The sequence below is a fragment of the Phycodurus eques genome, chromosome 10 (genome assembly GCF_024500275.1).
Source record: "Phycodurus eques isolate BA_2022a chromosome 10, UOR_Pequ_1.1, whole genome shotgun sequence".
Classification (NCBI taxonomy): Eukaryota; Metazoa; Chordata; class Actinopteri; order Syngnathiformes; family Syngnathidae; genus Phycodurus; species Phycodurus eques.
Window position 1 is genome coordinate 15,944,265 of NC_084534.1, and position 20,963 is coordinate 15,965,227.

A 20,963-nucleotide genomic window follows, 5' to 3' on the forward strand; every position below is an offset into this window, starting at 1 on the left:
CTGTTAAAGAAACTGCCAATTCCCAGGTCCAAACAGAACCAACTGAAGGCTCATGTAGCGACAAAGGTTCAGATTCAGGGAGAGGAACTGCTTCGTGTTCTCCAGCCTCAATTTGTAGCTCCCAAAAAGATTCTGCCGAGGTTGGAAAGTGTACTTTACCCAGCGGTCGAATAGAAAAGGACATTCAGGTTACTGGAAAAAGCAGTTCTTCTAAACAAGCCTTTGTATCCACTCCTGCGGAAAATAATGGTACAGAGTCGTGTAGTGTAACATTAGAAAAACCAAACAGAGTTGCAGAAATGGTCAATCGAGAAAATCACCTTTCCTGCAAGAATGACTACTATAATATATGGTCAGTGAGCTCTCAAGATTGTGAAGTTCCTCTATGTAGCTCTCCTCAAGAGGACGAGGTTATTAAAGAGACGAGTGTCTCTGTCGCTAACATTTTATTGCGTTGGAGTGGTGGTACACCACAGGAGGAGCTACTGAAAGAATCAGACCAAGTGGTACTTCCTCACAATGAGGATCGGCTGGCTTCCAAAACCGATGAGAAACACGAAGGGCCTGTTTCTCAAACTGCTACAAAGCCAAATATTCCCGTGCCGGGTAATGACGATTATGCTAAGGGTATCGCAGATTGCAATAATTATACAATCCAAGAGCTCCTTTCAGAATCCAGAAGAGAGCGTGAAGCAGTGGGACTGTATGTTTCCAAAACCCATCCCCAGAATGGAGGTGGGCATTTCTTGTATAATTCTAATGAAGTCCAAGACAATGCAGAGAATGACAGTGTTACAAATCCACAGGAAGATGCTGAGTGTGTTCCTTATAAATTATCCTCAAGTACCTCTGGAGTGAAAAGGAAATTAAATGAATCAGTTTGGTCTGTGGAATCTTTAATGCCCTTTATCCCTAGTAAGGAATGGATTATACAGAATGGCATGTTTGAGCCTCAGTTGATTGCAGAGTTGAACAAGGACACTGAAAAGGATATGTCAAACCAAAACATTGCTGTCAAAGCTAATCATGATGGGAACAAGGGGCTGAGATCATCTTCATCCAGCTCTGCTACAATGTCAGACATTTTGCTTGATGTAATTGCCCCAGTTGAGAAGGCAAATCAATTGCATACTCTAAAAAAGAATGCAGTTCAAACCCTTGAAATGACAGGATGTTCAAAACAAGACCCAGGCATGCTTGCTTCAGAAAAAGACCCCCCAGCTTGTTTACAGAGAGATATCGCACCCCTAATGGAAGATATTGGTGAAAATAGGTCTCCTGAACCTGCGGCTGATCAGAGCCCAAACCAGAAATCGTGTTTTATTGCGCAACAGGCGGGAAGTCCCCACACTGCTGACCAAGATGAAACTCCCTCAAGGTCGTCAACTGCGGAGAACATCCTAGCTTTAGCCCAATGCAGTCCCAATAATAGAGAGGCTGTGAAATCAGGAAATGTAGACTTATGCAATGACGGTCATCTGAGAAACCATCAACTTTGCGTCCCTGTGACCGATCCCAGAATGGCTGAATTCTCTCCCTGTTTGTTCATTGGCTTCCATTGCAACAGGGTCCATGAATCTAAATGTCCATATGAAAACATGAAGCACAACATGGGAGCAAAAGGAAAACGTCCAGGTAATCTGTCGCACAATTTGTTTAACAGCTGTTTAACCGCATTTCTAACAAGTGATGCTCCGTAGATGCACGGAATGGCAAAGCTGACGGGGTCTCACTTCATGGACGAATGCAGAAGACTCAGAAGAAATCTGCTCCGTGGAGAAACAAACGGCATGGTACATTCTACATAATGTATTCAATCTTTGTTTTTGTACTTTGAAGAAAAATAACAGTTAACGTTGATTACTTAAAATGCCTGAGTAAAACGATTTGATGGCCAAAGTCTTACCCAAGTGCTAGAACAATTGTAAAATGTCTCATTTATGACAATCTCACATTGTAATAGTGTAAAAAGTAAACTCTGTTCATAAGACATAACACCTGAACGATTTGTTGTCGCCAGAAGCATGGTAGTCAATCCTTTCAACCTGAAGTCTTCAAACTTGCACATCTTTAGACATTTTCTCTGAAAACTAGGGTATAATTCCTAATTTACTGACTTCAGGTATTTACCTTTAAGTGTTGCACGGCATTTTATGAATCTTTCAGGAAAGGAAGTAGATCCCATTTTCAAATATTTGGCAGCACTATTATTTAGCTGACCCTCCACATTAAAAAGCGCATCGGATGTTGGTTTATTACCAGACGAACTTAGTAGGCCTATTGTTGCCATGTGTTGTCTTTGGCTTGTTTTCTTTTAGCTTGAAGTTGAACAAATGTACATTTGACAGATGCTATTCAATTTACAAATGAAATTAGCGGTTTTGCGAACAGTGTCATGGGAGAGAATAAATTCTACATGTAAAATGATCTTGAACTGTTTAATAGCAACTTTTTAATTGTGATTTTTAAGTAGACTACAGCTCATTGTTACAACTGAGAACTAAGGCTGATATCACCTGGTTACAGGACTAATGTCAAATCTTTTTATTCACCAGAAAAGCACAACAATCATGTGGGTAATGGACACAGTGGTGAGCCCAAATCAAAACGTAAGTGCTTACACTTTTGTTTTGAGTCAGTCTGCTGAGGTTTACAGCAACCTAAAGAACTATTTCTAGAACAAACTCTTCTAAAACCAGATACTTCTCTTCTGCATTTCTTACTATCTAGGAACTGCATTGCCTTTGCATATGAGGTGTGTCCAAAGTTCCAGGACTGTCACAAAAGATTTCAAATCTCAACTAAAAGTTTTGTCCTTCAAAGTAACACCCCTGTAGTCGAATTCACTTTCCCAGCCTTCTCCGCCATACCTTCATTTACTCCTGGAACGATTCTTCGTTCCACAACGCTTTCACCATTTTAATGTCGTCCACATCTTCAAAACGTCTCCTTTGTCATGAGGGGGGAAAAAAATCACTGCAAGCTAGGTCAGGTAAGAAGGCGAAATGCATCAGTACCGGTCTTGGCCAGGAACTGTATTGATGCACTGGACATTGAGTAGGCCTGCAATAACTCTGGCCTCTTGTGTAATGATCTCTGTGCTGGTTGATCATCATGCCCGCATTCAAGGGGAAAACTTGATTGTAGTTTGGGTTTGAAATCGATCTTTTGTGACACCACATATAACTATTAGATGGTAGAATTCCGTGAATTCTGACTTTCAAGGTCTGCTGTCACCTGTTGTTTGTTAAAGGCTACCAAAATAGTGTCTTTTCCCACCCCCCACCCCTCTTCTCTCTAGGTGGAGATGGAGAAAACCTGCAATGCTGAGCTCTAATCATCTTCTGCAAGACTGTTTTTAAAGATATTTAAATTCAATTAAAATTTATTTTAAATTTGGCTTATCAGTATGCATTTTTGTCCATGGGCAGCATTCTTAAATTGACATTTAAAAAGGGAAGCTAGAGCAAAGTACTTATGTATTCTGCCAAACTGTAATAACTTGCATTCAGAAAAATCAATACATTTTGGAATCTTGATTTTATTTTTAAACTGCTGGTTGCTGAAAATGTGATTGGCTGTTCTGACATTGGATGCAAAGGTTTGCCGTAGATTGCATTATTGGCATACATCTTCTAAAATTTTGGAATATATGGTAAATCAAAGATGTTTCCAAAGACTTGATGAGATTTTATAGTTTCTTGTACTTTGCCCCAATATTGCTCTCTGCTCCAGAGTGGGAAAAGTACAGTTTACAGACATAGCCATCAAGACCTGATTAACACAAACTATAACCACACTGCTGAAACAGTCATGTTTAAAAATTGGGGGGGGAAAAAGTTTAATTGTAACCTACTAAAAAGGATTCCGTTGTTTACATCACTTTGCTTCTTCACTGGTGCTCTCTCCACACTGAAACCTGACAAAGTCCAGCACTCGAGCCTGCTGCCCTTTAAGAAACTGGGCCACAGTCCTGCTGGGGTCTCCCAGGAAGGTCTGAGGCAGGAGGCGTGTCTCACTTTCACCACATGGCAGATCATCCATGTTTCCAAGCAACACAGGCGCTTCTCCCACGATGTGCTGTCCGAGTTTACGTCCTAAAATTTCTCGTTCTTCTACTTTTCCGCCCTGGAAAACAACCAGGGCGCCGTAGCGCCCCATGGCGACCTCAGTCTGGCCCGCCACGCCGCCGTGAACGTACGAGCCAATGTTCCACTCGGCGGGGATGCTTACTGTGACCGCCCGCCTCACTGACATGTTCTCACCCAGGCGACCTGAAAGGACAGGTCACATTTGTAAAACAAAGTACGATATTTCAAAAGTTGGAAACTTCATGTGTATAAACTGAACATTTCCTGCACTTTCAATATTCATCCATTTTCTATAGTGCTTATTTTCATGAGGCTCAGAGGATGGGTAGCAACATCCTACATTTACTTCATTACATTTAAGTAAATAACTGTGGATAAATTGTATACCAGAGTAGTTTCAGTGCAACTTTTACTTTTGTCCCCCCCAAAAGATACGCTACTTTTATCTTATCTTGCTGCGTTTGTTTTGGTTCTTCAGGGAGACTTCTACTTGAACCTTAATAGGTTACTCTTGACCAATATTTACAGAAGGAAACGAGATGTTACCCACAATCCTTCACGGTAGAAGTTTTTAAACCAACAAGCCACCGAAGTTTACTGCCATTTCACGCTATAGCCTTGCGCCGGCAATACTTGCCATCCTGCGGCGATGTCTGGTAGGAAAGGTTGAGTAAAATTGTCAAACAGTGCTGTCATTTCCTGTGCTTGAGAGCAAGCAACAATTGATATAAAAAAAAAAAGGCATTTTCTCAGCTAAACATGGAAATTATTCCTAAATTGACAGCAAATGTCCCCTTGTGCAACTAGTATAAAGTTGATCTATTGATTTTAATTTTACAATTGTAAATGTTTAAGGGTGTTGTGCTATTACATCTAATTTACCAATCTCTATTTTATCTAAAATGACTGATTAAAAAGTCCAAAGTTCTTGTAAAGGAGTACAGTATACAGTGAGTATGCCATTAAATGTAAAGGCTGCTGCACACTGAGCGATGGGGCCATACCCGAATGAACTCACGCAGTTTGACAACTGTCTTTATGGCTCACCGATCACCCACTATTTTTAACGAGATTCAAAATTTTAATTGCCGGCGCACACAGTCGCAACGTTGCAGTATACAGCCAATCAAAAGGCACGAAAGCTTTCACTCACATACATTTCCGGGTTTTTATACAAGCGAGAAACCGAACCGCGCCGCCCCAAGCCAAAATATTTGCGATATATAAAGCATCAAATATTGTGTTTTAAATCAACACTAAACTATGTTGCATTGAAATGACTACATATATTGTCAATATAGCATCAAACGCTGATACAGGCTCGCTGTTCAGGGCGATGTACGGTGTCGCCTTGGTAACTTATTTTTATGCGATGGTCCAGTCCAATCGTGTTCGACTGCATTGGGCAGTGTGCGGCAGGCTTAAGATGTCAAATGCGAGCAGTACCACACATCACTGTGCTACTGACCTATGCTTAAAGCCAACTGATCAGCGAGGGTGGCTCCATCTGACATGCTCAGTTTGCTCAGTTCATCAGATGCCAGGAGACTCTGGAATACATGCAATGACAAACATCTAAATATTAGAAATGTGTTATACCTACTGATTAGCAGGGAACGGAAGCGGCAGACTGAAACAAAAACTTTAGGAGTTGTTGTTGAAAATTGTGCCTGATCAGACGTGGCAACAACGAGGCTGATTCTCTTTCAACAGTTCAACAGCACAAATACATCAGCTCATTCACACAACATAGGGTATGAATGAATCTGTGCATAGTGAAGGCCTCGAGTCAAATCCTGTGTATGGTGGATTAAAAAAGTCTCCACACCCCTGTCCAAATGCCATGTTTTTGTGATTTTGAAAAAATGAGACCAAGACATCATTTCAAAACCTTTTACACCATTAATGTGGCTTATAACATGTACAGCTCAATTGAAAACAAATAAAAATCTTTTTGACAGGAGAGAAAAAAATAACAGATGTTGCACAAGAGTGCACACCCTATTTTAGCTGGGGATGCGGCTGAGTTCAGATTTGACCAATCGCATTCAAACTCACGTTAAATGGGAGCCAGCACACACCTGGTCCCATTTAAAGTGCCCCTGATTTACTCCAAATAAAGTTTAGTTATTCTAGTAGGCTTTTGCTGACTTTTGTTTTTTTTGCTTTCTAGCAGATTCCTGAAGGTTTTGTGCTGACATTGATTGCTTTGTCAAACTGTTCATAATTCCTTCCAACTGGTCCCCCCCCCCCATCCCCACTTCAAGTTGAAGAAAACCAGCCCCTGTTCATGATGCTGCCATCATCATCATGCTTCGCTGTAGGTATGAGTTTCTTTTAGTGTTTTATGTTTGCACCAAACACACCTGTTGGAATCATGGTCATAGGCCAACCTTTGTTTGCTAGGGCCATAAGACATTTCCCCAGATGCGTTTGTAATATTGTAATAAGTGTGCTGTTGACAAACGCAGCCAAGGTTGGATGTTTGTTTTGGTTAGATAAAGCTTCCGCCTTGGCACACTACTACATCGCCCAGACATATGAAGAAGATGGTACACATGTAGTAAACAGCCAGTACTTGCCGGAAATGACTGCAGTTCCTTCAATGTTGCTGTCAGCCTCTTGGCAGCTTCCCTGACCAGTTTTCTTCTCGTTTTTCCAACAACGTTTGAGGGGTGTTCAATTTTTGGTAATATCACTTTTGTGCCATATTTTCTCCACTCGACGATGACTGTCATCACAGTGTTCCATGGTTTATTTAATGACTTGCAAATTCTTTTGTACACTTCTCCTGACTGATACCCTTAAACATTGAGATCCCTCTGATACTGTGGAAGTTCTCTGCAGACCACGACTTGTGGTATAAGATGTGACTACAAAAACTACTGGAACACCTAAACTTAATTTGGGGTTAATCAGACGTACAGTATTCGGAGGCATGTATGTGCCGACTCCCATTCAACATGAGTTTGAATGTGACTGGTTAATTCCTAACACAGCCACATACCCAATTTCAAGAGAGTCTGGACAGTTGTGCAACTACATTATTGCAGTTATTTTTACTTGTCGCAAAAATATGTCTTTTTTTATCGAGTTGAACAGGTTATAGGCCACAATGGTGAAAATTTTTTTGAAAAAAATACTACAACTAGTCTCTCGAGAGACCTGCCATAGAATATAATGAAATATTTGATTTGAAAAAAGTGTGTGAAATTGAGATACTTGAAAGATTTGCAAAACGTTAAACTTGACAAGTGACGTAACAATCATTTCATTGTTTGTTAAAAAAAAACAAGATCTAACATTTTAACACAGGTGCATGCTTATGCTTCTAACATTACTACTTTATTCCTGTAAAACTGGTTTCCTCATAAAATCACTTTTGACTTCGTCATTTTAATAATGAATTGTTGTACCACTGACTTTTCAAATCAAATGAAGATTTTACTAATGTTTTTAATTGTATTATTGTAATTGAAACTATTGTAATAGTATGCATATATACAAGTGCATCTCAATAAATTAGAATATGGTGGAAAACTCATTTAATTTCAGTAGTTTAATTGAAAAAGTGCAATTTGTATATAGACTCACTACATACAGAGCAATATTTTATAACTTTGATGATTATACCTTAGAGCTAACGATAACCTCAGAGTCAACATTAAGAAATTTGAATATTACATGAAAAACATCAAATTGATTCTTAATATATAAATTAAGACAGGAATTGCCCTTCTAGAAAGTATTTTCTTGTGTTTATTTTATTTGAACAAGTTTCACTTTTTGAATTGAAGTACTAAATGAACTTTTCCATTATGTTCAAATTTGAGATTTACGAGTATACTTTTTACCCCCCCCCCCCCCCCCCCCCCCAAGTATGACCCTAACTCCTTTGTAGTTTTAGTTGACGACACTTAGCAGGAGAGGCAGTTGCCATGGGAACAACAGTCTCACACGTGGCCTGACCTTCATGTATCCCGTCTGACTTTGGCTTTTATTTTGGTGGTGAGCCAAGGTGGAGAAGGCGACGTCTTGAACCAGCTGCTGAAACTTCTCATTGCGGGCGACAAAGTCCGTCTCGCAGTTGACCTGCAACGTAGACAGCATTGAGAGGTGACCACACACATCAAATGGGATCAAATAGTAACTTCACGGTGATATTTGCAATTGATGCCCCGCGCCTCTTAGAATTCCCTATATAAATAATTCAAACTGTAAATACTCCCTATTTCTAACTCATCGTACTATATTGCGCTTAAAAATAAGCAGACTACTCTAATTTTTTTAATGCACCACAAGTACGCATGAATACATTTATAAGAATCCAAGCTTAACTGAGTTCCTTCCAAAATACAAAGCTTGTCTTTCCGTCAAAAACCTCTGCTCATGAACGTTTTTTCCGTAATTCTGATCGGGAACTGAAATGTTTGTGAACAAAGCAATTTTGCCCATTAAATTGAATGGAAATAGAAGTCATCTGTTCCTGCCCCAGAATCAAGTTGGGAGTCGAGACGCGGAGCCAGGGACCCTCCCGCTGAAACGCCGCACCCCGAACAGCTGCGGTTAGTAGTAGCGCTGGTAGAGTTGTAGTAGTAGCAGCTACCCACATCCTCCCCCTCACAGTGGCTGCTCGCCCAGCAGCTGCAACAGTTTCCAGGGCTTCCTGATAGCACATCACAATCACTTGGAATTTTAACATTCGTGGGAGCCATACTGAGGGCTTATTTACAGGCCCAAAAAACCCAAAAGATAACGCAATACGAGACGCACAGAGCCAGTAATACTTGTCGTGTGTCAAAGGAATCACAACTCCGTTTGTGCGCAAAAGCATAGTTTGGGAACAGGAGCAATATTCGTCTGAAAATGCTGTCTGTGTACCGATTTGTTCGTGAACAGTGCATTCGTAAACGCCCTGTTCCACATACTTTTTTGAAACAAATTTCTATTGAGACAGGGCTTTGGTGGCATCTTGTGGCAACTCAGGGTGTTTCAGAAAGCGCACAAAAACCTCTTATAAGTGGGGTTTTCAACGAAGGGGATGGGTTCCACAGAAGAAAAAGCAAATGCAAACAGGTACATCCTGAGTTGTGGAATGTGAATATGCAGGGGATCACTGTACCTCCACCATGACTGCAACTTGATCTCCCACAAAGAGACCAATGAGGCCCTCTTTGGCTTTGCGACCCTCCAGCTTGTTTGCTTTGCTCCAGCCCTCCTTCTTGGCCTGCTCGTGCAGCCAAGCCTCCGCCTGTCGGTTGGACACGTCACGTCAATCACTACTCAATCATTACACACCCCACGCAAGAGCCTCAAGTAGGGGAAAGAAATCCCCCTTTGGAGCAAATACAAACCTGTGCTGCGTCATTGTCAAATTTCTCCAGCGCTTTCTTGCAGTTGATAAATGTGTAGCCAGTGCTTTTTCTCAGTTTGACCAGGAGGCTCTTGTCAGCTGCCAGAAGACGATGACATCCTGTGTGCAAAGTCTGCCTGCTGACCTGAAGGTGACAGGAGAGCGAAGGGTTAAGCCCATCTTCCAGTGTGGTGATCGCAAATCCTTCAAGTGGACATAACATAAACAACTATTCGTTGTATTCGAAGATAATACTGAATGATACACAAATTAATGTCAACGTTTCTGTAAAGATTCATTTAAAGTAGGTCGGTACACGAAGAGTGGACGTTACGGAACCGGACATTAAACCATCACGTCACAAGCATCTGGGAACATTCAAACAATATAAGTCAGTCAATATCAGTCCGCTCACCTTTGCCACATCTTTAGTCAGAGTCTTGAATAAAACGCTTAACGACATACTAGTAGCATCCACACGTGAAAGTTCGGCTTCTGAATGTCATTGACAACCCACGGTGTCTACGGAAGCCGAGGAGAGACGAAATAAGCGCGTGTTAAAGCTATTTTATGCCGTATATTGCCCTCTAGAGTGAAGGAGAATAACTGCATGAGCCCATCCATCCATTTTCTGTACTGCGTATCCTCGCTAGGGTGGCGGGCGTGCTGCAGCCTATCCCAGCTATCTTTGGGCGAGAGGCGGGGTACACCCTGAACTGGTCGCCAGCCAATCGCTGGGCTCATATAAACACACAACCATTCGCACTCACTTTCATACCTACGGCCAATTCAGTCCCCAATCAACTCACCATGCATGTTTTTGGGATGAAACCGGAGTACCTGGAGAAAACCCACGCAGGCACGGGGAGAACATGCAAACTCCACACAGGTGAGCCCGGATTTGAACCCGGGTCCTCAGAACTGTGAGGCAGATGTGCTTACCACCGCCCCTGCAGAGGCCCAGTAACATTTAAACGTAATAAAATAAGGCAGCGCATCTCTTTTGCCGTATATGGTTGTTGTTCTTTTTGCAAGAATATTCAATCACCTTGCAGCTCAATCAGGTCTCCTAGATATGAGTTAAATAATTTTAACTCTGACACGAGACCACAGAAATCTTCCAAAGATTCCAAGAGTAGCCCAAATTGTCTTCCATTTGATCTCCAGTGGAGTCTAAAAAACTGACTGTGAGGCACCCTGCCCCGCTTGCCTCTTCTGACTCCCTCCTCTTTTCATGCTTGACAGGATTGCCAAGTCTTTCGAGTTTTTTTCTCCTTTCTTTTGCCCACCCTGCTGATCCTGATGCTCCTGCTCTGCTGCTTGGGCCTGCCTCTGTAGCTGTGGTGGAGCTCAATCAGTTTCTGGTATTGTCTTCGCTTTTGGCTTTGGGGAACAAGAAAGTTCTTAAATCTTGTCCCCAACAGTACATGTTGCCTCTTATTTTGCCACATGCAACATGAAAAAGAGCTTCCTTCCTCATTCACTGTCAGACAGTAAAATAGTTTTATTCATTATGCTTGAAATTAATTAATAAATATGATTTTTTAAAATGTGATCAAATATATAATTTCATTATTAAATAGCATTTATTTACGTTGATCTGTATTTTTTTTATTTTTTATACACATACTCTTGTAAGCATCAGTTTCGGAAAAGGCAGACACAATTGTACACAGCTTGGAATAGCACACCGAGTCACGATCCAGGCCCACAGCCACATAAAGATTATGGCCACTATAACTCTAAAATGTCGTTTTGTTGTTGGGAGAATTGTCAGTGGTTATTATAGCTATGATTTGATTATACAGAGGGACATCTAAAACATCAGGACGGTGTTTCCCATGCAGGATGTACGTATAGAGCACTGGTGTCAAACTGGTGGCCCGGGGGCCAGATCTGGCCCGCCACATCATTTTATGTGGCCCGCAAAAGCAAATCAAAATTGCTCATTGTGTTCTGGTGTAATACCATTGAGATACGTGCAAGCATGTTTTTGTTACCAATCCCCCTTTGAAAAGAAATATAATAGTTGAAAAACATGTTTTTATAGGCTTCTGATTTCCATCCGTTTCCTTTAACCGCTTATCCTCACTAGGGTCGCGGGGGTGCTGGAGCCTATCCCAGCTATCTTCGGGCGGGAGGCGGGGTACACCCTGAACGAGTCGCCAGCCAATCGCAGGGCACACGAAACAAACAACCGTTCGCACTCACAATCACAGCTATGGGCAATTTAGTGTCTCCAATCAACCTGCCAGGCATGTTTTTGAGATGTGGGAGGAAACTGGCGTGCCCGGAGAAAACCCACCCAGGCACGGGGAGAACATGCAAACTCCCCACAGGCCGGGCTGGGATTTGAACCACAGTCCGCAGAACTGTGAGGCGGATGTGCTAACCAGTCGTCGACCGGGCCGGCGCTTCTGATTTCAAAACTGGCTGGCTATTCATCAATGTGTTGTGTATACTAATTACAGTATACGAGGTAATCTTTCATTCATATGGGTTCACAGTTGTAGCGGCCCTCCGAGGGAAGTCATAACTTTAATATGGCCCGTGACAAAAGTGAGTTTGACACCCCTGGTATAGAGTATAGTGTATTGTGGGTGGTACAAACAAAGACAGGCCGGCTCGTGAGTTGTGCCTGAATCATCTCAGGTTTGTGGCCATTTCTTTATCTCTGTGTCTATGGCTTTCTTCCACACACCCTTTGGGGAGTGCATGCGAAAGGAGCTGCGCACACACACAGACTGCTGCCTGCAGCTGCTTTGCCACTGTCACTCTTCAAGTATCGATACTAAAAACAGAAATGACAAAAATGTCTTGACTGCTGGTTGTGGCCCAACTTTTTTCCCCCTAGTATCGGTATATCCTGCAGCCCTAGAATATCCATCCATCCATCCATTTTCTGAGCCGCTTCTCCACACTAGGGTCGCGGGCGCCCTAGAATATAGGACGTCAAATATAACTTTATTGTAGGAAAACAAAAATCACATTTAAATACATTGATGCAAAGATAGCAAAGCCCAATGCCCAAATGTATAGCAAGGACGTATTTGAAGTAAAAATGGCCACTGTCACTTGTCTCTGGCGAGTGCACAGAGCTGTCTTGCAAAAACCCTGTGAAAGACAACATCTGACATACTGACAACCTTATAATATAACAGTCTTTACGTTTATTATTTTCTCACAATTGGGCATGCAAAATTTAAAGACAAACATAGCTGAACCTTCACATGATTTACAGTATTTGGATGTATAATTTCATAGATGCAAATTGCATGCAAACGTCAGAGCTCACAACTTGATACTGCCATATCTTTTTCTTAATACATTAAAATAGCATTGGCATACCAAGCAGGTGGGGAATTTCACAGAGTAAAGATAGCAAGTTTATTTGCACATTAAGAAAATATATCAGAGGTCAGACAAATGCAACAATTATTAAACCAATACAAATATATGAGTGAATCGCGTATAAAGTGCATTTTAGACATCTTGCGAGGTCAACTTTGCAATGTGGGCTGGCCGAGGTGCTACATGACCACGCTCTATAAAAGGCAGACCACGACAAGGGTCCTGTTCACGTTTCCTTTGAGCCGGGATGAAGCTCATTGCTGTCTTTGGACTTTGGATCGCTCTGCTCTGTCAGGCACACAGCAGTAAGATGTTATTTCCTTCCTTACTGACACTGCAGCACATCTGTATGGGTTTGTGCATCATGACTTTAGCAGAGGCTATTAGCAGATGGCGAAAATAATAATGTGTCCCTTTGCCTTTGAGATTCCCTTGACTCATGTCAGAACCGCTGCGGCTTTGGAACTGACAGTGATTTCTCCTGTCAATGTAATCCGCCCTGTGAGCGCTTCAGAGACTGCTGTTCAGACTACGCAGACATTTGTAAAGGTAAGTGCTCTCTAAGTCTGGGGGGGAGAAACAAAAACAATAACACACAAACAAACAATTTATTTCATTTCATTATATCATTATAAAAACAAAGCTAGTGGTAGCCTGAGATCTTTCCACAGTACTGTAATACGGAATGTTTCATAGTTTATTGAACAAAAGGCACATATTTCACATTACAAAAAAAAAATACAAAATCTCATGGCATTCTAGCAAACAAAATGATCAAAAAGTTAATATACAGGTTAATTATGTACTTTCTGTCATCAAGTGGACGACAAGTTAACTGTTGTGCCTGTCACCATATGTCGCTGGGATAGAAAGATGAACAAAGATACATTATTTGTGGTAAATACATAATTTTCCGCAGTAAACCGGATGATCTCACACGGCACACTGGTTGGGAGTAACTGCTCTATTGTTTTATAATGCATTAACTAACCACCAACACCTTACCATTACAAGTGTTTTATTTTCTTTCATTAAAAAAAAATTTTTTTCAGCTGACTCCACATCTTGTAAAGGTCGATGCAATGAGAAATACAACTCTCAAAACAAGTGCCACTGCAACTGCAAGTGCACGAAGTTCAACAACTGCTGCAGCGACTATGCAGCTGTATGCAACGGTAAGCGAGAGACGAAAAGAAAGGGCAAAAGGGCAGAAATTACACAGTTGTCAAACCAAAAATAATGATTCAATTGAGGACTCATGATTTTAATTTATTTGGACGTATCTTCATTTGTTACAGTGGTTATATGGCAGTAGGGTTGCCAAGTGCAGTGTTTCCACCAAGGCAGTTATCCTACATTTGAAAAAAAAAATGAACGACACACCACCAAACCAAACCTTCTGCCATCTGGTGGAGGAACATATTCTCCCTGTCACTAAACGTCGATGGCATAGATAGGTGAACATTGATTACATGTACTTGAATCAATTATTTCCGCACCACCCAGCCTGATGGTCTCTCAATAATATCCCGATAATGTGTCAGTGTTCAGTGGTTAACACTTCTGCCTCACAGTCCAGTGGTCCCAGGTTCAAATCATGGCTCAGTCCTTCTTATGTGGAGTTCACGTTCTCCCCGTGCTGGTGTGGGTTTTCTCCAAAACTCCAGCTTTCTTCTTACATTTCCAAAACACACACGTCAGGTTGTTTCTTGAAGACTTGAAATTGCCCAAACGTGTCGGTGTGAACGTGAGGCTGCATAGTTGTTTATCTATACGTGCCCTGCGATTGGCTGGCGGCCAGTCCAGGGCGCACGGCACTCCTTGCCCAAAGTCATCAGGGACAAGCTCCAGCTCACCCGTGACCCTAATGGATATGATTCATTTTGACTCAAATGAAAATTCAACCACAACCAGATGACACACACATGCTGGCATGAGGGGACGTGAAGCAGTGCTACGCCTCTTCAGCTAGGGGAGGCCCTTGCTCAAGGACACCTCGGCAGTAGTCAGGAATCAGACTAGCATCTCTCCAACAAATACTTACAAGTCCTTACCGCCAAATACCAACAAGTCCTTACCGCTGAGCTACGGCCGCTCCAATAATGCTGGTTAAAAATCACAGCGTAGCAGCGCACTCCACAGATAAATATTAAGGTATGACATCTGAGCAATCTGATGAGATGCTTATGCTATGCCAGGACATCATTGCTATGAAATTATATAATTGTAGTATACGGTACACTATGACCACTTGACCAATATCCATCCATCAATGTTCCCAGCTGATTTTAGGCGAGAGGCAGGGTACAACCTGAACTGGTCGCCAGCTAATCACAGGACACAGACAAACAACCATTCACACTCAAATGAATACCGATGGGCGATTTAGAGTCTTCAATGGACCTAAGAAGCATGAAGCATGTGAGGAAACCAGAGAACCCTGAGAACACCGTCGCAAGCACGGGGAGAACATGCCAACTCCACACAGGATTCAAACCCCCAACCCCAGGACCATAGGAGTGGTGTCACCACTTGTCCATTGCTGGGATGAGCTCCAGAGAATCAGCGTCCTCATCAAGTGTCTGTGAAAACTGATCAGAAATCAATTACTCTTTTTAACCAGTAGGTGTCAGTGTGATTCTAGATAAGACACGTTCTCTCAGTGTCAGGTTATCATCAGTGAGCAGTCCAATAGTGTTACGTACGTGACGTCACATAATAGCGATCCAAATGTGTGCATATATGTGCAGGTGGCGAAAGTGGTGGTGGTTCCGTCATCACAAATGCCGAGATCAAGTCTGTCTCAGAAGCACTTTACGCTCTGGACTCAAACCGGGCTTCGGCTTCACAGTTGGAGATTGACCCCCAGGTTCTGATCTCAGGATCTCAGACCGGCTCCGAGGCAGACCTCTCCTATCGGCCGTGAGGCAACACCTCATCGTGACTTTACAACGCTTTCAAAGCAGGTCACGTTTGTTCTTGTGCTTTCAGCTTTTTCCGCTTTCTGGATGAGGAAGGTCTGTTCTCCAGGCCCACCTATGCGACTCTCCTGGCTTTGCTGGACAACTACAACAGGATGACCGGACAAACGGAGGATGTCAGCTCCCAGGAGACGGCTGAGCAGGACATCTTCCTCAGGGAAACCATGTCCAACACCGAGGTGGGCCGAGAACTCTTTGCCTTCTTGTACACCAAGGGTAGGTCACTGCACACACATGCACACACACACACACACACACACACACACGCACACACACTTTGTGGAATCAAATGCATGTTCTTTTGCTCTTGAAGGTGTCTACACGTCAGAGGAAGAGTTCATATACGATCTGAAGATGATGTGGTTTGGCTTGTACTCTCGAAACAAAGGGAAGATGGATTCCAGTGGTTTTGAGCACATTTTTGCAGGTTTGAACTTCAGAAATATATTCAGAGTATTTACACTAAGGGATGCATACAGGAACATTGAAGGACGTGGGAAACATACTTGATACTTGACACATTGTGCTTATTTGTTATGCTAAAACCAATCCAATGTAGGTCAAGATGTGCTGAGCACTTAAATTTACTTTATTTGAAGAAAAAAAAATGCAGTTACAAAGGAAATATTTGGTTATCAGCGTAACGGTCAACAATTAAACTTTTTCTCTCGTATGTTTTACATGGTCACAATATAGAACACAATAGAATTTAGATTTCTTGCCATAGGTACAGGTTGAGTTGTACGTTGGATTTCTCAAGGGACATGATGATACATTTTGAATATAAAATGTTAAAAGATTGCACAACAAAAAATATCGCAAAAGTACAGGATACAATAATATATTTATATCGACAGTTTAAAAAGAGTGCAATGATAAATACCGTATACTATAAATATGATACAACTGGGAATATAGTTTTTAATATAAGAGGTATTACCACTAACCCAGAGTTGTCATTTTAGTCATGGGCCATTATGACTGAAACCATACAAATGTGCAATCACCTCATCTTATTATTACATGTACACAACAAATAGATAGTTTTGAAATCAGAAGTCAAGGGAAATAATTTCTTCAAAAAGGGATTTGGTAAGAACAAATGCTGGCAATAACATTATTAAAAGGGAAGACAATTTGCCACCCCTCCTTGAGCTGTCACCTTATTGTGGTGGAGGGGTTTGTGTGTCCCAATGATCCTAGGAGCTAAGTTGTCTGGGGCTTTATGCCCCTGGCAGGGTCACCCATGACAAACAGGTCCTAGGTGAGGGACCAGACAAAGCACGGCTCAAAGACCCCTTATGATAACGACAAACAATGGACTCAGTTTTCCTTTTCCCGGACGCGGGTCACCGCTGGAACCAGGCCTGGAGGTGGGGCTCAAAGGCGAGCGCCTGGTAGCCGGGCCTGCACCCATGGGGAGCGGCACAGCCCGAAAGGGTAACGTGGGTCCCCCTTCCCATGGGCTCACCACCTGTGAGCAGAAGCTGGCTTGAGGTACGTGGAATGTCACCTCTCTGGCAGGGAAGGAGCCCAAGCTGGTGTGTGAGGTCGAGAAGTTCCGACTAGATATTGTCGGAATCGCCTCCACACACAGCTTGGGCTCTGGTACCAGTCCTCCTGAGAGGGGTTGGAGTCTCTTCCACTCTGGATTTGCCCACGGTGAGAGGCCCCAAGCAGGTGTGGGTATACTTATTGCCCCCCGGCTCGACACCTGTACGTTGGGGTTCACCCCGGTGGGCCTTCGGGTGGGGGGACGGGTCCTGACTGTTGTTTGTGCCTATGCACCAAACAGCAGTTCAGAGTACCCACCCCTTTTGGAGTCCTTGGAGGTGGTGCTGGAGAGCGCTCCTGCTGGGGGACTTCAATGCTCATGTGGGCAATGACAGTGAGACCTGGAAGGGAGTGATTGGGAGGAACACCCCCCCCCCCCCCTTCTCCCCCCATCAGAACCCGAGTGGTGTTCTGTTATTGGACTTCTGTGCTCACCACGGATTGTCCATAACAAACACTGTGTTCAAGCATAAGGGTGTCCATACGTGCACTTGGCACCAGGACACCCTCGGTCGCTGTTCGATGATCGATTTTGTGGTCGTGTCATCGGACTTGCGGCAGCATGTCTTGGACACTCGGTGAAGAGTGGAGCTGTCAACTGATCACCACATGTTGGTGAGTTGGCTCCAATGGTGGGGTAGATGCCGGTCCGACGTGGCAGGCCCAAGCGTATTGTGAGGGTCTGCTGGGAACGTCTTGCAGAATCCCCTGTCAGACGGAGTTTCAACTCCCACCTCCGACAGAACTTTGCTCATGTTCCGGGGGAGGCGGGGGACAGCCTCATTGCTGAGGCGGCCGACCGGAGCTGTGGCCGTAAGGTGGTTGATGCCTGTCGTGGCGTCTATCCCCAAACCCGTTGGTGGACACCAACGGTGAGGGATGCCGTCAAGTTGAAGGCAGCTGAGGCAGCTGATGGGTACCGGCTGGCCAAGCGGAATGCAGCTTTGGTGGTCGCTGAAGCAAACACTCGGGTATGGGAGGAGTTTGGTGAGGCCCTGGAGAAAGACTTCCGGATGGCTTAGAGGAATTTCTGGTCCACCATCCGGCGTCTCAGGAGGGGGAAGCAGTGCACCATCAACACTGTGTAGAGTGGGGATAGGGTGCTGCTGACCTCGACTCGGGACGTTGTGAGTCGGTGGGGAGAATACTTCGAAGACCTCCTCAATTCCACCGACACGCCTTCCCATGAGGAAGCAGAGTCTGGGTTCTCTGAGGCGGGGTCTCCTATCTCTGGGGTTGAGGTCACCGAGGTGTTTAAAAAGCTCCTCGGTGGCAAGGCCCCGGGGGTGGATGAGATTCGCCCGGAGTTCCTAAAGGCTCTGGATATTATAGGGCTGTCCTGTTTGACACGCCTCTGCAACATCGCGTGGACATCGCCCACCTCCCTGGTAAGGTCTATTCAGGGGTGCTCGAGAGGAGGGTCCGTCGGGAAGCCAAATCTCAGATTCAGGAGGAGCAGTGTGGTTTTCGTCCTGGCCGTGGAACAGTGGACCAGCTCTACACCCTCGGCAGGGTCCTCGAGGGTGCATGGGAGTTCGCCCAACCAGTCTACATGTATTTTGTGGACTTGGAGAAGGCGTTTGACCGTGTCCCTTGGGGAGTCCTGTGGGAGGTTCTTCGGGAGTATGGGGTACCGGACCCCCTGATCGGGCTATTCAGTCCCTGTATGACCGGAGTTTGGTCTGGATATCCGGCAGTAAGTTGGACCCGTTCCCGGTGAGGGTTGCACTCCGCCAAGGCTGCCCTTTGTCACCGCTTCTGTTCATAACTTTTATGGACAGAATTTCTAGACGAAGCCGAGGCGTAGAGGGGGTCCGGTTTGGTGGCCTCAGTATTGCATCTCTGCTTTTTGCAGATGATGTGGTTCTGTTGGCTTCATCAAGCCGTGACCTCCAACTCTCACTGGAGCAGTTCGCAACCGAGTGTGAAGCGGCTGGGATGAGAATCAGCACCTCTAAATCTGAAACCGTGGTTCGCAGTCGGAAAAGGGTGGCGTGCCCTCTCCAGGTCGCCTATGAGATCCTGCCCCAAGTGAAGGAGTTCAAGTATCTTGGGGTCTTGTTCACGAGTGAGGGAAGAATGTAACGGGAGATCGACAGGCGGATGAGAAGCTCGGTCATCCGGGAGGATCTCAGCGTAGAGCCGCTGCTCCTCCGCATTGAGAGAAGCCAGATGAGGTGGCTGGGGCATCTGATTCGGATGCCTCCCGGACGCCTCTCTGGTTAGGTGTTCCGGGCACGTCCCACCGGGAGGAGACCCGGGGACGACCCAGGACACGCTGGAGAGACTACGTCCTTCGGCTGACCTGGGAACGCCTCGGGATCCCCCCGGAAGTGCTGGATGAAGTGGCTGGAGAGAGGCAAGTCTGGGCGTCCCTGCTAGAGCTACTGCCCCCGCGACCCGGCCTCGGATAAGCGGTAGAAAATGGATGGATGGATGGATGGACAATGTGGGTAAAAACAAAAAACAGATACCTGTGCGCTAACCAATACTGCCCTTTTTATGTGCAGGAGAAAGGGTGATGTAGACAAAATATTTAACTTCATAAAGAAGTTATATGATTCAAAACTGGTCAATTAACTTTGGCAGAGGTTGCGAGTTACAAATTTAAGCACTATAACTGCATATTATTCGGTATTCAATCTCTTTTAAACCTTGAAGCATCACACAAATTCAAGCATTTTCAAGAACTCCAAGCATATGTAAGAATATTAGGAATTGAAATGTCTCTCTGTCCCAGGTGAGATCAAGGGCGGGAAGGTGTCAGGCTTCCACAACTGGATCCAGTTTTACCTTCTTGAGAAAAGAGGGCTCCTGAATTACTACAGCCACAGCTTCAACGGGCCTGTAAACACAAACCCCGTCGTTGTTTGTCACGTTATGTCCCGCGTATAACCCTTCTTTCACTGTCCGTCTTGTCTTCCTACTCGCAGTGGACAACCTACCCGGACGTACTGGGAATGCAGTTCAGGTGGGATGGCTACTTCAAGCAGGTGGGCTCTGCAGTCATTGGGTGCAGCCCCGAATTTGACTTGGCCATTTACAGCATGTGTTACATCACCAGGCCTGGAAAACAGTGAGCGTCCTCCTGCATTGTCTGCCCGTGCTTGCTGGATTTTATTCACAATTTTTGTCTCTGTTTCTTAGATGTCGTTTGAGTATGGGTGGAAAGGAGCTGATCATCCAAACGTACACATGGGATAACTCTTACTATGGGGATGGGAAGAAATATATTGGCACTGGTTATCCCGCAACGCCCAGGACCTGAAAAAGCCATGCAGGAGTCTGCTGTATGCTACGTTATGACACTGGTGCACAACAGTACTTTGAATACATCACACACTGATTGACAAGGAACATAGATGGAACACTGTCGTATGGAAGTTTTAAAATTTCACTGAAAAAAAAAAAAAAAAGCAAATTTGAAATCATGTGGTCCCAGAAGTGGCTCACACTTGCATTTACCAATACAAACGAGATTGACAAAAGTATTGGGAAACCTGCCAATTACATTGGCATAAAAAAGATATGTCCCCCCTTTGCAGATTTAAGAAAGTCTTTCCACAGGTTTTTAAGGTGTGTCTGTGGTACGTTTTGCCCATTCATCCAGAAGAACATTTGTGAGGACAGAGG

At 44.1% G+C, this 20,963-nt stretch overlaps 2 protein-coding genes across 2 annotated transcripts; one reads left to right on the forward strand and one right to left on the reverse strand.

The window, feature by feature from the left end:
- Nucleotides 1-3,404: 3,404 nt before the first annotated feature.
- tsfm (Ts translation elongation factor, mitochondrial) lies at nucleotides 3,405-9,958 on the reverse strand. Its single transcript, XM_061688163.1, has 6 exons — nucleotides 9,860-9,958; nucleotides 9,446-9,589; nucleotides 9,214-9,342; nucleotides 8,061-8,183; nucleotides 5,560-5,641; nucleotides 3,405-4,274 (listed from the first exon to the last, which is right to left on the reverse strand). Exons 1-6 carry the CDS (start codon nucleotides 9,905-9,907, stop codon nucleotides 3,880-3,882), a joined length of 921 nt encoding a protein of 306 aa, XP_061544147.1. The 5' UTR covers nucleotides 9,908-9,958; the 3' UTR covers nucleotides 3,405-3,879.
- Nucleotides 9,959-13,042: 3,084 nt separating this feature from the next.
- endou (endonuclease, polyU-specific) lies at nucleotides 13,043-20,761 on the forward strand. The gene is made up of 9 exons (XM_061688305.1): nucleotides 13,043-13,100; nucleotides 13,222-13,344; nucleotides 13,848-13,970; nucleotides 15,546-15,717; nucleotides 15,787-15,992; nucleotides 16,090-16,203; nucleotides 20,071-20,177; nucleotides 20,264-20,406; nucleotides 20,478-20,761. The coding sequence occupies exons 1-9, from the start codon at nucleotides 13,043-13,045 to the stop codon at nucleotides 20,596-20,598; spliced, it is 1,167 nt and encodes a 388-aa protein (XP_061544289.1). The 3' UTR covers nucleotides 20,599-20,761.
- Nucleotides 20,762-20,963: the final 202 nt, after the last annotated feature.

Bases quoted from the DNA above. Each gene is read 5' to 3' on its own strand.
- tsfm (XM_061688163.1), bottom strand. From the start codon at position 9,907: ATGTCGTTAAGCGTTTTATTCAAGACTCTGACTAAAGATGTGGCAAAG. The intron at 8,184-9,213 runs GTACAGTGATCC...TCTACGTTGCAG, and splicing joins AAGTTGCAGTCATGGTGGAG to GTCAACTGCGAGACGGACTT. The intron at 4,275-5,559 runs GTCAGTAGCACA...CTGTCCTTTCAG, and splicing joins TCAGTTGGCTTTAAGCATAG to GTCGCCTGGGTGAGAACATG.
- endou (XM_061688305.1), top strand. From the start codon at position 13,043: ATGAAGCTCATTGCTGTCTTTGGACTTTGGATCGCTCTGCTCTGTCAG. The intron at 13,345-13,847 runs GTAAGTGCTCTC...AATTTTTTTCAG, and splicing joins CTACGCAGACATTTGTAAAG to CTGACTCCACATCTTGTAAA. The intron at 20,407-20,477 runs GTGAGCGTCCTC...TCTGTTTCTTAG, and splicing joins ATCACCAGGCCTGGAAAACA to ATGTCGTTTGAGTATGGGTG.